Below are 16,994 nucleotides of genomic sequence, written 5' to 3' on the forward strand. Positions count from 1 at the left end.
ATCCGAAAGATCCAAATGACAATCAGGCTGTGCCTCGTGAAATACCAAAGCAGTTACATTAGTGTTCGATTGCTTTTTCTTAAAATTGGACCATGTAATCTGTATAGTCCCATAACCTCACAGAGATGCGTGCTACTGTTTTTCATCCTTACAGTTTTTGACCTAACAGTTAAAAGTTTAGAAAACACGGAGTGAAAGGTGATAGAATTGACCTTATCTGCTAGAATCTGATGTTTTCTGTGGGATGTTCATGGCATCCTGCCAGGGCGCCTGAGTATAAAATCAACCTTCTCTGTTTTTTTAGGGACAGTCTCTTGTGATATTTTTCTTTCCAAATTTCTGATGAGGAATTCAATCCTGAGTATGATGTGTTCACCTAGTAACAAGTGACTGAGATAGCATGGTTAGGAGAATTACTCTTAGATAGCTGAGTCCATCGCCCGTCCCAGATTTGTGTCAAAGCTGAGATAAAACAGTCTGGCTGATGACATCCAAAATAACATGGATAGCTCTACAATGCATTCCTTTCTGGGTTGGTTATTTTTGTTATTATTTGTTTTCTGCAGCCTTCCCTGCACAGAGCTAGCATGTTCTTAAGGAGGCTTTTTTTTTTCCTGTTCTCTGCGCTAACCCTACTTAATATGCATTTGTGCAATTAACAGAAGCTCCTGATCCCAATGTTAAGCACCTTTAGTTCCAGCAGAGGTGTTTTCATCGTGTTTGTGATGCAAGAGCAGGTCGTTCTTACCTGGCTCAGAGTGATGAGCACAGTGACCAGGCTGGGGCTAAGCCTGGAGGCCACTGTGGCACTACGAAAATTGTCCTTGACTTGATTGCACTTAGGTAAATCAGTGGAAATATATTTAGAGCTCTAAATAGTGTCTGCTCATTGGTTTCCATTAAATACGTGTTTGTCTTTTTTTTTCTTCTCGTGATCTTATTGCTTTTAGTCCTTTTATATATATATATGTATATATATATATATATTTTTTTTTTTTTAACAGTAAAGTGGTGGACTCAAACCTGTGTTTATTATGCTCTAGACTGAGATGGTGCCCTGTGGTTAGGGAAAGTGTCTGGACAGATGAGGAAACATGCATGTATGGGTTAAATAGCTGTTAGGAGCATCAATGCCTGGCCAGTGGTGCAGAAATTTCCTCCAGATGCTTCTGTTCCCCCCTCCTCCCCCCACCTGATCCCCCTTTCTCTTCACTTCGATTATTTACAGCGAAGGAGCGAAATCTCCCTGGAAGCCGGCTCCTTGTCGGAGGATGCCCGACTTTGACAACGTGCTGAAAACCCAAGGGCCACACAGTGAGTTATCCAGGTTAAAGCGAATGGAGAGGAGCGCATCAAAAAGTGTACAGTAGAGTCAGTAAGCAGCAGGATGAGCCTGAGGCGTATCACGGGAGAAAATTCACAGGTAATTATCGCCTTAAAGATTTGTACAGTCTCTTCATTATTTGGACGTAATTAACTGAGAAAGGGGAAATACTGCAGCCTGATAAGGTTCTTTGGCTTAAGGAAGGGTTCGTGGGAAGGGTTCTGCATGGAGGGCTGTGTTCAGCTGAATTAGGGCCATAAAAATAATCTATGTCTGGTTAGAATTGAAAAAGGGGAGATTGGAGATATATCACTTCCCAGGATCCGGCAAAGTGTTTGTTTGTTTTTTTTTTCCAGGGTTTGATTGTTCTCAGCTGCGGGAATGCAATTCTGTTTTGGCTTTGCATTACGCATCGCTATAGGTAAATCATTATAATGGTTACGACCCTCGTTGTTAAATATATGTATATATATTTAACGCACGCAAACGCATCAGCATTGCCGTGTTACCCAAAGGGGGAACATCTCCGCAAGATTTGGGAACAGGGGGCGGATTAACTCCGCAGGGATCGCTGCCAAGGAGAGGGTGCGCAGACACGGGCGCAGCTTGGCACTGCGGCTGCCGCCGTCCAACGGAGGCAAACTTCGCAGCCGGCAGGAGGGGGAGGGAGGCAGATGTCAGAGCAGCGGTTGCAGGCGGAGCGGGGCTCAGCGCGGAGCTGGGAGCTGCGGGCTGTCCGCCTGCGGCTGGGGGTGGTGGAGAAGGGGGTGGAGGGGGTGGGTTTCGCCGGCTCGCGGCAGGACTCGGCTTTTTCCGTAAAGGTGTAGGGAGGGAGCACCCTTCTCCCTTCGTTTGCGCGTTCGCTTATCTGTAAAGGGTTGGGAAAAGGAGGGGGGGGGGAATAAATCAATCGCTATTTTTCTCTCTTGACAAAGTGATTAAGACGGAGGAGCTTGTCCGTCCGCTCCTCAGGCCGAGGGGAAGGGGGGGGGGGGGGGTCTCCCCTTTTCGGAGAGGGGCGGACCCGGGCTGGGCTGTGTTGCTCTGCGGGTTTCCCTCCGAATCTTCGCTGCGGAGCTCGGTGAGAGCATCCCGACGTCCCCACCGAGCGGGGGAGGCGGTGGGAACTGAGTGAGGGGGCCGGGGCATCTCAACGGGAGTGGAACTTCGATCTCGATCGAGAAGGGAAAGAATATCGCTCAGAAAAGAGTGAATCGATAGCATCAAATAATCTGAAAACCTAAAAAAGGTCAACCCTCCTCTTTTACAAGAAGTTTGGAGCCGCTGCCTTGTCGCTTCGGGTTTGCTCCGTGCCCTTAGAGACACGAAGGGAGGGCCAAGGGCAGCATCCCGGTGCTGACAACAAGACGCAGCTGCTCGCTGTGTGCCCCCAGTGCCGCACACACCCGGGGGGGTACAGAGAAACACAAAGGCAGGTGAAGAGAGGAGCGGAAAGCAAGGCATGAAAGTGTATATGCATAAAAATACCTATATATTCGTATAGTTATACACCTGGAAAGAGAAGGCAGGCACTCATGCTTAAGTATGTTTTAAGCACCAGCATCATCTGTGCTGTAAAAACGCTTTGCAGCTCCGCTGTAAGGTGAGGACTTTTTTATTTTTCCGCACGGGAAACGCGGTTCTCTTCCCTGCGAAAAGCGATGCTGTAACGCTCAGCTTTGCTAGCCCGACTCTTTTGCTTTCGCGGCGCTCGGAAGAACACGCGCAGGTGAGTTCCTGCTGCCGTCCGCAGTGGCCGGGTGCCACCCCCACAGCCCCCTGCGGTGAGCCGTGGAACCAAGGACATGCGAGCAATGCTTTTGGTACAGGGGAGTGCAGCGCCCGCCCGTCCCGCGAATAGGTGCGCGCCTCGCGTTGCTCACGCTGAAACAGCAAATAGGCTCGGGAGAAGCTGACGCTATCACAGTGTATGCGGAGGGACGGCAGCTCTCCCTCTGACGTTAAAGCAATTGAGTAGGTGGCTTAGGGAGCGTCCCGTTTTTATTTCTTCAGTGTGAGCAAAGCTTCCCAGTGCACAGCGAATCTCCCTCGTGTAGCAAATAACAGGAGACGTGGTTATGGGTGGGTTACTTTGTTGGGCAAACGACTGCAGCTTAACTTCTGGCTTAGAGTGATGAGTAATTGTCCCCCGGTTCTCCAACAAAAAAATGCTTTGATGGGTGGGGAAGAACACCACCCAGCTGACTGCAGTTGCGTTCACCTTGGCTCCCTCTTAAGTCTTATCAGGACAGTTTTGATGAAGGAGAATTTGACTTACATTGTGTATCGTTTTCATTTATTTAGGGGGGAGGGCTTCCCCCCGTGATGCGTGGTAAAAAACAGGCAATGCAGTGTTGTGTGATGGCGCAAAGAGTCTAGGGAAGACCATTAAAATGTTTGTACACTATATGCACAGTGAACGTCTCTCTCTATAAATAGATGTGTGGCTATATATATAATTTTCCTGTATGTAAGATATTTTAAATTTGTTTACAGTGAATGGCAGAAAAAAAGAGAATCGTGGGTAGGGGGAGAGGAGTAGAAATGGATGGTTTTTCCCCCTTCCCGCACTTTTCTGGGTGCAGTACTGCGTGTTTCTCACATGTTTCCCCTCATTACCAGAAAGAAAGTTCTTCCGTGCTCTTACTGGATTTGGTTTAGTAATCAGCCCCCATATGAGTCACACGGAACACGCAATCCCACTGCCGCATGAGTGACAGCTAGCCGACGCTCTGGCTTCTCGTTGTCCCTTTAAAACCTGAATCCAAGGGTAATGATTTATCAAACTCTTATTATCACGAAAATGTCAACCGAAGGGCACCTTGCTATGCACTGACGCAAACCCAGTCTTTCCCACGGAAGTATAGAAGCTTTGCTCTGGACTGGGCAAAATCCACTCTGCCAATTGCCTGTACTGCAGCTTTTACCTCTACCAAGTCGATCCGTTGCTATTTAAGACATGGTAAGTTCTCGATTTCTCTTCTTAGAAATTTAGAAGGACTGAAGGGGACGGTTCGTGGTTGAATTTGGTGCTCGTGTTGGTTCTCGGCTGCTGTCTTCCTCGCTCATTGTAGCCACGGAGCGGTGCCGGGGGAGCTGTCCGCGGTTCCGGTGCTGTCCGCGGTGCTGCCTGCGGAGCCGCCGTGGGGTGAAGGCTCCCGCAGCGCGGGGTAGGGCTGCTGGAGGGCGGTGGGTGCGCGAGGGGGGGATAGAGGGAGCCGTCGATGCCGTGCTGGGGCAGGGAATGAACCCTCGCCCCCCCTGCCCTGCTGCTGAGGGCTGGGAGACGGGATTGCGGCATAGAGAACTTTCTACCGAAAGGGCGATGGGTAGTTCTGTGAAACCTCGCTGTGTGTAGGTTTGAAGAAAGAGTGCGTTTTTTAAAGATAATTTTTAACAGAGGGGAAAGGGAAGGGACTGTCTGCAGGCTTCTTGAGGCAAAAGAAGAGACAATGTGTTTTAAAATATAGGCTTAGACTGATGGGAAAGGAAGGTGGATGAGAATGTCAGTACTCCATTTAGCCTAGAAGGAATGTTTAAAAATAACCTTTATAGGTGTGCGAGTAGAAAATGTAAGAAAAAGAAGAAGGCAAGCCAGCTGTTACTGGTCGTAATTCCGCTGTGGTGATGCGGTTATTTCCCTGTATCACTGCCTTGCTGTCGGGTTTTGGAAGGTGGCAGCCGGCTCAGAAGTGCTCATAGCACTATTTCACTCGTTTTTTAACATCCCTGGCTGCCTACAGGGCAGCTTGTCTATTGCCAGTATTAAAAAAAAAAAAAAAAAAAAAAAGGGGGGGGCGAGAAAAGCCAGTGTGCATTGTTGAATGACAGAAAGGAAATGGGGCGTAAAATTAAAGAATCTTTCTACACTGGTGATAGGGAAGGGAGCATCCTACCCTCGTGATATGAAACCTAACGAGGTCTGGCGGCGCACTGCTGTAGAAACATTTATCTAAAACTCGAATTGCTGGTTTCCAGACGCTGTTTTTTGTATTCTTTCATTATCATTTGTGACTATTTTCTCCCCCAGAGTGTTAACGTTGAATGAGAGAGCAAGCAGAGGAACCGGGACACCTCGAAATTTGCCAAAGCTTTTTTTTTTTTAGTTCAGATTTTCTAGCGGGCACGTTTTGTGCATGAGGAAAGAAATCAGTAAAATCACTGCAGTCTGAATTTTTTTTTTCTTTTAGTAAAATATGTGACATTGTTATTTCAGGATTACACCAGCCAAAGGGATATGAACAGGCAGATTGTGAACAGTCCAGAAACAGTTCCTCCTGGACCAAATGAAGGTGCAGGAGTTGCAAGAATCAGCCCCGAAAACGAGCTGCAGAACTCCCCACTGCAACCCCCTGCCGCCATGGCCAGGCTCCCACGGTCGCTCTCCAACGACTACAAAACACTTCACTCCGAAGAAACCAAACCAAATGATTTGGAGAGGACGAAAGTCGGGATCTGCAAGCTCAGCAGCACCCCGGTGCAAGCCAACTCCATGCTCCGGAGAGAATCTGCGGAGACCTTCCCGTACAAGCAGGTGTCCGGGGCAGGGGCTGCCGGGCAAGCTGCGATCCCTCACTGCAAAATTGCCGCTTTGCAAAGCACGGACGGGGACGCTAACCCGGCCCTCGGTAAGAGCACGCTGGAGCAAAACAATGCCAAAAGCACCTGGGTGACCTTGAGCCAGAGCACCGTGGTACTGGGTACAGATGGCAACACCTCTGTTCTTCCTGGCAGAGTGGAGGGGGTAAGTTCCTCCTTATGGGGTTTCTCGCCCCCCCCGCGGGAGTAAGGGCTGAAGCTCTAGTGGGAGCGGTCCCGACAACCGGGGGATGGGGCTGCGCCGTGGGGAGGGGGAAAGAGAAAAGGAAGGGGAGAGTGGGCGGCAGATAAGGTGCTGTGCTGCTGGCTGTCGCTAATAACGAGGTATTCGTATAAACGCCAATCAATAGCTCCCGGCTCATTCCCATGCGCTCGGCGAGCCGTGCCCTCCAGGCACCGTCGCTCCCTGGGACCAGTGGGAAAGAATGTCCATGTTCTCGTGCCTGAGTCTGCCCCGAGAGGAAGAGTGGAGAAGGAAATCTGGGGTCCTCGGGCACCCCTTGGCTCCGGCGGGAGGCTCCCCAGCCTTCACGGGCTGTGCTCTCCGCGCTCGAGGTGCCCTCCGCTCGAGACCCTGGAGGCTGAACGCCCCGGAGCCAAAAATAGGGCCAAATCAATCAACCGAGCACCCAGAACGTCAGACCCTGCCCCTGCGCTCTGATGGGATTGACACTGGTGGGGGTGGGAGGCCGAGAGGAGCACCCCACCCCCATCGTCCCTACCGGCCCGCGAGCCGGCTTTACCCTGCAAGGAGGGGAGGTGGGGAGGCTTCGTTCCATAACAACAGTTTTTAGTTCTCTCGGGGTAAAGGACTGAACCTGCAAGGACAGGCGGGAATCCCCTTTTGTCTGCCCCAGGGCACCCCGGATCTGTAGCCATGGGGGTCCCGCTCCGGGGGCTGGGAGCCGGGGAGCCCCCCTCTCCTCCCCCCTCCCAGGGCCAGAGATGCGCATTGCAGGGGTTGGGGCCTCGGGAAGGGAAACGTCGGGCCGAGCCCTGCGCCCTTCGTCCCAGGGGCAGACCGGGAAGGGGGGACACACAAGGACGCAGCCCCACACCCGCCACCTCCCTTCCCTTGGGGGCAGCCGCTGATTAAAAGCCCTCTGCTAATTGCGATGGTTGTTTGCCAACATGGCTGTTGTCCGATCTCCCCCTTCGTTTTTTTTTTCCCCCCCTTTAGGAAGACGATATAGGGGATGAAAACAAAGCCCGAGGGAACTGGTCCAGCAAGCTGGATTTCATCCTCTCCATGGTGGGTTATGCAGTGGGGCTGGGCAATGTCTGGAGATTCCCGTACCTGGCCTTTAAGAATGGGGGAGGTAGGATGGCTTTTTCCTGTCTCTCTTCCTGCAGTACCGTACGTGGCTGAGCTGGGAGCTGCCCCCGTCCCTCGGTGGGGAGAAACCCGAGGGGAGCGGAGGCTGGGGCCGGGCAGCCCCGTACGTGTCCCACAGCATCAGATCGAGTGAAAAGTGAAAAGAAACCTGCGCTTTCAGTTTGGTTGGGTTTTCGATTGTTGTTATTCTTATCGAAAAGCTGGTGGTCAGCGGGGAAGTTCCAACAAGATTTCGTTAGCATGTGGTGTTTTTCTTTAAAAAAAAATAACAAGCAAACAAAAGAATGAAAAAAAAAAAAGCCAAGCAGGAGAGCGAGGGGAACGAAGAGAGGACGGGTCGCTCCTGCCGCATCCTTCACCTGATGGTACCCGACGGGGGTGGGGGGGAGCGACATGAGAGGGGCAGGGGAAGCGGGGAGAAGGAGGATTCCAGGACGCAGGTGGAAGCAGAGTCGATGTTCTTGTTTTGAACTGCTGGAGAATTGGTCTTAACACAATCGGTGACAAATTGAAAAATATTCAAAGGAAATGCTGCTGGGCCGAATGGAATCATAGGATATGATTCCAGGGGAGAAGAAGATTTGGAAGAGGGGTTAACGGTTCACAAAGGGAAGAAGTCGATTAGCAGAAGCTGTGCCCGCAGAGGCTCCATTCCAACTCCCGGCAGCCGGCGGGCGTTCGCCGCGCTGTGGCACGGGGCTCTTGGTGCTGGGGTCGTGTAAAACAGCTGCATCGCTTCCGCGATCGCTTTGTGCCAGAGGTAGCAGTTTAGAGGAGATGAATCTTTAAAATATAGATATATTAAAAAGTTGTGTAGGGTGTTTTTTTTTTTTTTTCTCCTACGCGTAGCAAAGCGGGAGGGTGTTAAAATCCTCAGCTAACGCTCTTACCATGTTTAGCAAGCGCTGGGAACGCAGCGAAGCGCCCCTTCCATCGGGGCTGCGGGCACCGGGATCCGCAAACAAAGAGAACGACTTTCGGAGCTGCCGAACCCTCCCGGTGCTGCCGAAACCCCTGGTGCTACGCGCTGCCCGGGCCGGTGCCGCCCCCCCGTGACTCACGCTGTGCTCTGCTCTCCCCATTCTCTCCCCCAAGGTGCGTTCCTCATCCCCTACCTGATGATGCTGGCTCTCGCCGGCATCCCCATCTTCTTCCTGGAGGTCTCCCTGGGGCAGTTCGCTAGCCAGGGCCCCGTGTCGGTGTGGAAAGCCATCCCTGCCTTGCAAGGTGAGCAGGGCAGCAGCCCCCCTAGGCTGCTCTGGGGAGTCCCCCCCGGCTGGAACCCCTCTTGGTTATTGTTTTTTTTTTTTTTTTTCTTTCTCAGGCTGCGGCATCGCAATGCTGATCATCTCTGTTCTGATAGCCATATATTACAATATTATTCTGTGCTACACTCTTTTCTACCTTTTCGCCTCCTTCGTACCCGTGCTCCCTTGGGCTTCCTGTAACAATCCCTGGAACACGCCAGACTGTAAAGACAAAAACAAACTTTTATTGGGTAAGTGGGGGCTGATGGGTCTTTCTCAATCTTAAATCTGCACCAACTAGGTTGCACCTTTTCCCATGCTCCGTTGCTGGCCCCACGTCCCTTTGGATGCGTTTTGTTCCAGGGTAAAATCTGAGCCCATCCTGCTACTAGTGATGTGCTTCTCTTTTGTGGAGCTGAGCTCCTAGGCATCTCTATAGGAATGTCTACATGAACATAGGAAGATGTTACGCTGGACAGGCCTGTGATGAGCTTGATGCAAGCCTTCCCCTTGATCTTGGTTTGGTTCAGACCCTTTTTATGCTTTAGGCTTTTGGCTATAAGGGGGGAAATCGTCAGAGATATTGAGACTTACTATTCTTAGAGCCCTCTGCAAGCAAAATATTACAGAAACCAAACACAACTGAATTTCAAGTAATGCTTTCATTGTTGTTTTATGCTTAACTGGTAAAACAATCCAAGCAACTTTTCTTCTTTTCCTTTTTTTTTCTCCCCCCCTCCTCAGATTCATGCATCATTGGTGACCACCCAAAAATACAAATCAAGAACTCTACTTTCTGTATGAGTGCCTATCCAAACTTGACTATGGTTAACTTCACCAGTGAAGGAAATAAGACATTTGTCAGTGGAAGTGAAGAATACTTCAAGTAAGATCTTTCCTTAGAAATGTTATGTGGCTTACTTTAAAATCAGCAGTAATACAGAGAGTCACTCAGTAATGCAGGAACGAACTGCTTGGAAGACTGGAGATGTCATATTTAAGGACGATAAATGATACCCGCTTTTATGTGTAATAACAATGAAAGCTCATTTGCAAAGATTGTATCATTTTTGTCCTATTCCTGCGGTGCTTAGCACAGCTGGGGTGTTGGCCCACGCTTGGCATTTTTATCTCCTACTGCAATGCAGATACATAAAATAATACGTGGTGAGATTCACTGGAACCTTCTAGAGAAACCACTGAGGACACTAAAGAAGAACAAAATACTGTAGGATCTTGCACTGAATTACTCTCTGCAGATGTTGTATTTTCTTTCTTTTCTTTTAATTTACTTTTTTTTTTTAATTATTATTTTAGGTACTTTGTGTTGAAGATTTCAGCAGGGATTGAATACCCTGGTGAGATTAGGTGGCCCTTGGCACTGTCTCTTTTCCTAGCCTGGGTGATCGTGTATGCCTCCCTTGCTAAAGGAATCAAGTCATCAGGAAAAGTAAGAAAATCATCTGCAGTCACACAATTCCAAGAAAGCAGTGCACTGCTTTGATGGAATCACACCCCTCTTTAAGGCTCTGAAAGCTGGCTTCAACAAATATCTAAGTACTAATGAAGTGCCTTATTCCCTTCCAAGTTTTCTTGTCTGGCTGTAATATTAAAAAGATAATTTGGGGTTAGCCTTTGTTCCCTAATCTTCAGTAAATTTAAAATGAGCCCTTTTGCTGTACTTAGCAGTTGGATGGCAAAAATAGTGCCTTCCCTATTCTGTGTGGTGTTCATAAAAAATCCTGCAGTCACCTCAACTTTTGCTATAGTTAGGTTAGCCATGATGTAAATGAAGATGGTATTCAACATGTCTTAAATCAGCCCTGAACCTAAATTGTTCTGCAGTGGATGTGAGCAGTGGCAGTATGTATCTTGTTGTCCTGAATATTGGTGGCAACTTCCTGAAACTGCTCCTTTCCTTAACCCAGCTCCCTTTCTCTGTCTTCTCACATTTCCTCCCCCTCCCTCCATGTCATTCCCTCTCCTGTGTCTCAGATCTCCAGCCTGGGGCCAAGTACCCAAGCCTGTGACCATGTAAAGAGGGAAGCTGTGCTCTCATGGACAGGGAAGTACATGTGCACTGGTTGTCAAGGCAGCCCTCTGAGCAGGGAAACACTGCCTTGTCCTTGGTGGCAGTCCTGGTTTGGGTGTTCTTCATCAAACTGAATGCCGTATTTGAGACTTTTCCATCGCTGCCACTGTAGGTATCTTGCAGATAAAAATAATAGATGATGCTGTAGCAAAATGTAGTTCATATACAAAGTGTAGACTGAAAAAACAAATTCCGTCAAACCAAACAAATGAAAAAAACAACCCTGCACCAAAATAGAATGGATTATCTAGACGTTTTCTGGGACAGCAAAATTCAAGAGACTAGAGTACCAGGGAAAAGTTACTCTAACAACAGTGAGCTCCATCAGTCTGCAAAACAGTTTTATCTCCGGCTTCAGAGTCTGGCTGTCAGGAAGGTGCCCGCCCTGGTGAATTGCAGCAATATTGGTCTCTATATTGAATGAGCTGGGAACCAAACTGGTGAAGTCAACTGATTTTGGAGGTCTCGGTGCTCAGGTTACTGTAGTATGATGTGGGGACTACTAACCTGCTGAAGTTGCATAGATCCTATCTGAAGGACAAAATTCCATCTAGGTTGAACATAAAAACTAGTCAAGCAGGCAAAAATCCCAGAATAACGCATGTCAGGCTAGCTTAATTATGTTCCAGTTTACTTAAGAAACCTCAAGTAAATTTGTTTTAAAATGAAGAGTGACAACGACACTCCACCGGAATAGCTGGATGGAATCTATAGAACATTATCCTTCTGGCTTGAAGTACTGTGGATGCCCCATATGGTCAGGCTCTTCTAGATAAGTTTCTCTCTTTCTCTGGAGGAATTTCTTTTTCCTGAAGTTAGAGAGGCATATTAATGCCACAAAGCTTAATTAGTTAAAGAAAGGCTATTTTCTTCTTTTTTTGAATATAGACGTCAGAGATTATGGCATTCTGTTGAACCTTAACAGCTGGTTTCCACTTGCAACTGTTATATTGATTTAAACGGAGTTCCTTTCTCAATGAACAATAATTACATCTTAATTGTGTAAGGCTGTTTGGTTATTACATAGCTTAAACACTAGCCACGGCACAAACTGTAATCAGATAACAAAGTACAGTACAAATATCAAAATCCTATCTGTGTAGAAAAAAGTTGCTTCTGAAATACTGTGAAAACAGGGATGTGATCTGCCAGTACATGTCTTTAAAAGCCAAGTGCAAATATGCTGATGTAGCTATTTCCCAGGAGTACTACTTAGATGGAAATAGATTTGATCACTCATGATAGTTGTATGGAATTCCATTCACTGCACAAGGCACAACTTCTTGAAATGCCCCTTGAAACAGCCAGGAGAAAGCTGGAAAAGCAGTTTCAAAAGTCACCTCAGCTCCGAGGATTCCAGTCCCTGTGGGATCCAGAGGTTAAAGTGTAAAAGGATTTTAAATGCTTTTGGGTAGAGAGTACAGCCTAACGGGTTGTAACTTCACCATTTTATTGGACTAGAGAGAGCTCTGCTCTGTACTGGATAATTATGAAGCCATTAAGTGCACAACCTCTGCTGTGTGTTTAGACCCAATGATTATTATGTCTGTCTGGATCATTCCACTGACTTGTTTTTTTGCTTTGATCCCATCAATATTTTCATGCTGATAAGTAATTATTAAGAGGTACTGACTAGTAAGAAATATTTAGGTTTAGTTAAATAAGGAGAAATGCAAAATACATAGGAAAAAAACTCAGATATTTATGTGGTATTGAATGACACTGCTCATTTGAATTCCAGTGAGCTGTATTAGTTTTCTCTGGGTAAGGATCAAAGATGGTGTTTCCACTTAGCTTTAAATTACTGTTGCTCTCCAGGCTTTCTCTTCTCCTTCTTCCCCTCTAGAATCCTAATTGTTATCACTGATATTATTCCTGTTTCCAGCAGTAAGAAGGGATGTAAAAAAAAAAAAAATACAGCTCTGTCAGATTTCCTGGGGAATAACAACTTTGCCTTCCTAGTCTTATCCCCTGGTTATTGTCTCTGATCCCAGTTAATTCCTTTCTTTAAGGCAATAGCATAACGATTCCAATTTTTTTCCTCCTCTTCTTGTAGATCCATAGAATCCCTTCTAACAATCTTTTTGGTCTGTTCAGGTGGTGTACTTCACAGCAACGTTCCCCTATGTGGTTCTCATCATCCTTCTTATACGAGGCGTGACGCTACCTGGGGCTGGAGCTGGGATCTGGTACTTCATCACTCCCAAGTGGGAGAAGCTGATTGATGCCATGGTGGGCTTCTTGCTGTACTTGTAACTGATAGGATGAATAATCCATACGGGTTTCTCACTTAACGGCTGCTGCAACCATTTTCTGTGTGTGCAGAGGCAGTATTGTCATCTGTGGAATCCCATTCATCGTATGGGGAGCGTTGCTACTGTGGATGTTTGTTATTTGTGTGCACATACCTTATATAATGTCTCTCTCTCTATATATATATACAGTGTTTACTTCACATTTAATGTTTCACCCGAATCTCTCAGAGTAGGCGCGTTTAAAATGGGGAACTAAAAAGGAGATAGAGATTTTTGTATTTTGTTGTCCAAGTGGATGCTGCATTGGCTTGAACAAACACGTGAAGCTTTGATAGGTAACACAAGCTGCATTCTCTGTAAATGTCATCAGAAATTCTGAGAATACATACATTTTTCTCACTAAACAAGTAAAACAGTTCTGAAAAATGAACTTGAGACATGAAACATATCATACAACTTACTTTAACTCCTCCCCCCTCAACAGCAGTTATGCTTACACACAACAGCTGTGATCATTACAGTAGCTACATTGTAAGAAATAATGTGATTTGCCAAGTAGCACAGGACAAAGGACTTGGTACCTGGCTTTGCTCCTTAGAAAAGATGAGCTGGTCTGAATGCTTCAGCTTTGTTTTCTCACTTAATTTTCAGCTGATCTCTGTGACCCTGTTTGTTGCTAATTAAACCAGTAAAACATGCTGCAAAAATACACCTGCTCTGTATTTGCGTAGACATGGACCCACACATGGATTTGGATTGCCTGAAATGGCACATGAGCACCTCCTTCTGTCAGTAGCAGTTTGACTTTCACAGGTCTTCATGTCCTTATCTCTATAAACAACGAATATTTTAATCCTTCAGTGATGGTAGCATTACATCTTTCACAAACAATACAGAATCACAGAGTCACATTGCTTTCATTAAGAAGATAACGTAACTGTCACGTCAGTGCCCAATGTAGATTTTCTTCCTCTTAATTTGTGTTTCCTTTGCTGAATGTATTTAGACTGACACATACCCAGCAACATAGTGTGCTGAATACTTGTGCCTATCATACATGGCAAAGATGATATTTTGTCATTTCAGTTGAGCTGAACACGAAGAGTATTCCTAATAAAATGAGAACTGTGTTTCAGGGCAGGATTTTATTTTGTAAATATGTTTTATTTACACCCACTGCTCCAAAGGTTATTTGAACTACTTAAGTGTTAATCCCCAGCAGTAATTCTTAGTGTTACTGATCTTACTAATTCTTTCTTGAAGCCAGTGCGATTTCCTCTCCTGTCTGTGTTATTCAGGTTTGGAAGGATGCTGCCACTCAGATTTTCTTCTCCTTATCTGCAGCATGGGGGGGCCTAATTACTCTCTCTTCTTACAACAAATTCCATAATAACTGCTACAGGTACGTGAGAGTGAAATCCATCAGACTTATTAAAGAGGTCTTGTCCAAAAACGCTGTTGTTTTCCAACTTGCAGAGATGTGGTTTGAAATGCCTACTGCTCCATGGTGTTTTGTTTCCATTCCCTCCCCTTTTTGTCTTGTTGCTTCTTCTCTCCAGGTCCTAATCTAATCCAGGTCTCAAGATGAATTGTCAGTTAATTATAGGCCCTATTGACACTTCATCTTCAGAGTTGGCAGTTGTAGGTTGAAAGAGAACTTGAGAAGCTGTCAACAGCTGTGAGCAATGTTGATGAAACCATGCCAATTGTCAGTGTCTAGTGACGAAAAGCCCGGGTGTAGAATAAGCTGAAGTTTGCTATTGTTTGTATGTGTGAGTTTAACGTGCGATTTCTGTATGTGCTTCTCACCTCTCTTAAATGTTTTTTTCCCCAATTACACTTATTGTGTAAAGTTATTTCAGCTTCCAACACTTAAAATTACTTTTGCAAGGGAAGTCATTGCTTTAGTGATGTAGTATAGCTTTTTCATCAAGAAGTGTGCAAGATAAATACCTGCAGATAGGAAAACAAAACAAAACAAAAAACAAAAAACAAAAAAACCCAAGGGGGATTATCAGAAAGCTTCACTGATGCTTTGTGTTGTCTTTAGAGTCAGTCTTGTTTCCCTTGAAGCAAACCCATCCTGACTCCTGTTCTTTGGGTCCTACTTTTGAATATGTTTGTTCTGTACTTTAATTTTTCAACAATGAACGAATATATTGTGAGTGTAAGGGGAAAAAAATGGCTCAAGTGTCATACTACTTTTCTGCAATGTTTTGCAGCAATTGAAAATAATAATGAAAATTTTGAGTGTAATACATGGTAATGAAATATAAAAAATATTATAGCTCTTATGCATGCTTAACATGCTAGGGATGGGGAGAGTGAAAAAAATAGTAAGACAGTTTTAGTTCTAATCTGATTAATTTTACAATGTATCTTGAGTACTGAAATGAAGCTTGACAATTTTTTCCCTTTCACTTTTTACACCCATTACATTATAATGCAGATGGAATTCTAGTTTTCAGTTAAATATGCAATTGAAATATTATTAGGTAATCTAGGACTGGAGTAAATTTACATAAATTCACTTGGTGATACATACATAAAACATTTGCTTAAAACTCATCTGGCTTTTGGAAGAAGATTAATCCATGATGGTTCAAAAAAATAAAAAGTCATGTTTTTTTTCTATAAGCCCAAATAATTAACCTAACCATTTTCCTAATGATGCTTGTCAGCATTTCCAGCTGCGTGTCAACTCATTGAAGTTCTCTGCAGCTTTTCAGTTTGTATTTCATTCTGTTCCTGACAAAGGAGTAGCAGTAAATATAAGCAATTTTAGCAGTTATAGCCACATTTGGAAGACATTGAGAGCAAAAGTCTTGTTTCTTTCTCAGTCTTAGTAGTTTAAGGGGAAGTATTTCAAATGCTTATCGTGAAGATGAAATAAAAATCCTATAAGGAATGCATTAATTGTAGACAGAGGTTATGATTTCTTGTTTCCTGCCAGACGGCATGTACTTACCCAGCATAGCATGGAATTCAGATACAGATTTCTCAAGATTCCCATTATAACACCAAAAAAATGCGGACGATAGCGAAGAATCCTTCACTGTATAGTAACATTTTGGACACAAATGATCTTGTCTTGGCTGTGGTGAATAGTCCACATATAATGTAGTGAGTAGATGGCCACATTAGGCAGAGTCATAGCACTCTGTAACAACTCAAGTCATCACTGCTGCTGTCTTTAGAGATGCCAGAAGCAGAAATGTTCAGCCTTCTGTTTAGTCTGTGGCTTCCTACATGGCGTATGAGTTGTAAAAACTTGCACAGCTGACTTGTGGTGTGAAGACTTCCGACATCTCAGACCGGTGTAAAAAATACTGGATAAGTGTAAAAGTTCCTCTTTGTCAGTGTTCCTACAGAATATGTATGTCATGTGAGAGTCTTGAAATGCGTACAGAACCCTCCCTTTCTGTGCTTTCTTTCCAGGGACACATTGATAGTCACATGTACCAACAGTGCCACAAGTATATTTGCGGGCTTTGTCATCTTCTCAGTTATTGGCTTCATGGCAAATGAGCTCAAAGTGAATATTGAAGCTGTGGCAGACCAAGGTAGAGTATGCTGCCATTTCATTAATTAGACACAATTCTGGTGACACCTTCATTTCTATTATTGATGACGCTCTTGGCAGTGAAGGTGGGAACAGTGGCTTCTCATTGGAATGGATTAGTAATCCACTTGTGCACACCTTGATACAGAAAAAGGTCCAGTATTCATTCCTGGGAAGTAAAGATCTCACTCATTTGGTAAGAGAAAGAGCAAGGTGAAATTCATTTCAAAGCTCTATGTAAATGAGTGATTGGAATGAGATGTCTCCTTCCTATAATCTGAGCAGTCACTTGCTGTCTTATTTACTGCTGCCTTGTTACATCCTTGTCAATGCAGCAGTTGTTCCTGGTGGTGGGGATCTTGGATGGGAGGCAGTGGGCTTTGCAGTGCGGGGGTGGAGGAAATACAGATTGAAGGGTGGACTGAGCTTCTGAACTGTGGGGAGTAAGGAGATGCTTCTACAGCGAAATGAAAAAATTCCTCTGGAATGTATGTTAGGGGTACAGATTAAGAAGGTCTTGAATAATGAAGAGAGATGGTTAGAAATGGGGAACGATAACATCCTAATTGGTAGAGCTGA

The 16,994-nt window shown here is 45.5% G+C and overlaps 1 protein-coding gene across 1 annotated transcript in view; it reads left to right on the forward strand.

The window, feature by feature from the left end:
• The window catches only part of SLC6A5 (solute carrier family 6 member 5), a 29,288-nt gene continuing 14,292 nt past the window's right edge, over positions 1,999–16,994 (forward strand). Inside the window, exons 1-11 of the mRNA XM_021402059.1 lie at positions 1,999–2,139; positions 2,916–3,053; positions 5,541–6,068; positions 7,104–7,242; positions 8,355–8,486; positions 8,584–8,757; positions 9,251–9,392; positions 9,824–9,956; positions 12,696–12,830; positions 14,152–14,255; positions 16,292–16,416. Coding sequence (XP_021257734.1) covers positions 1,999–2,139; positions 2,916–3,053; positions 5,541–6,068; positions 7,104–7,242; positions 8,355–8,486; positions 8,584–8,757; positions 9,251–9,392; positions 9,824–9,956; positions 12,696–12,830; positions 14,152–14,255; positions 16,292–16,416 — 1,891 coding nt within the window. The remainder of the gene's footprint in view (positions 2,140–2,915; positions 3,054–5,540; positions 6,069–7,103; positions 7,243–8,354; positions 8,487–8,583; positions 8,758–9,250; positions 9,393–9,823; positions 9,957–12,695; positions 12,831–14,151; positions 14,256–16,291; positions 16,417–16,994) is intronic.

The sequence above is a fragment of the Numida meleagris genome, chromosome 6 (genome assembly GCF_002078875.1).
Source record: "Numida meleagris isolate 19003 breed g44 Domestic line chromosome 6, NumMel1.0, whole genome shotgun sequence".
NCBI lineage: Eukaryota > Metazoa > Chordata > Aves > Galliformes > Numididae > Numida > Numida meleagris.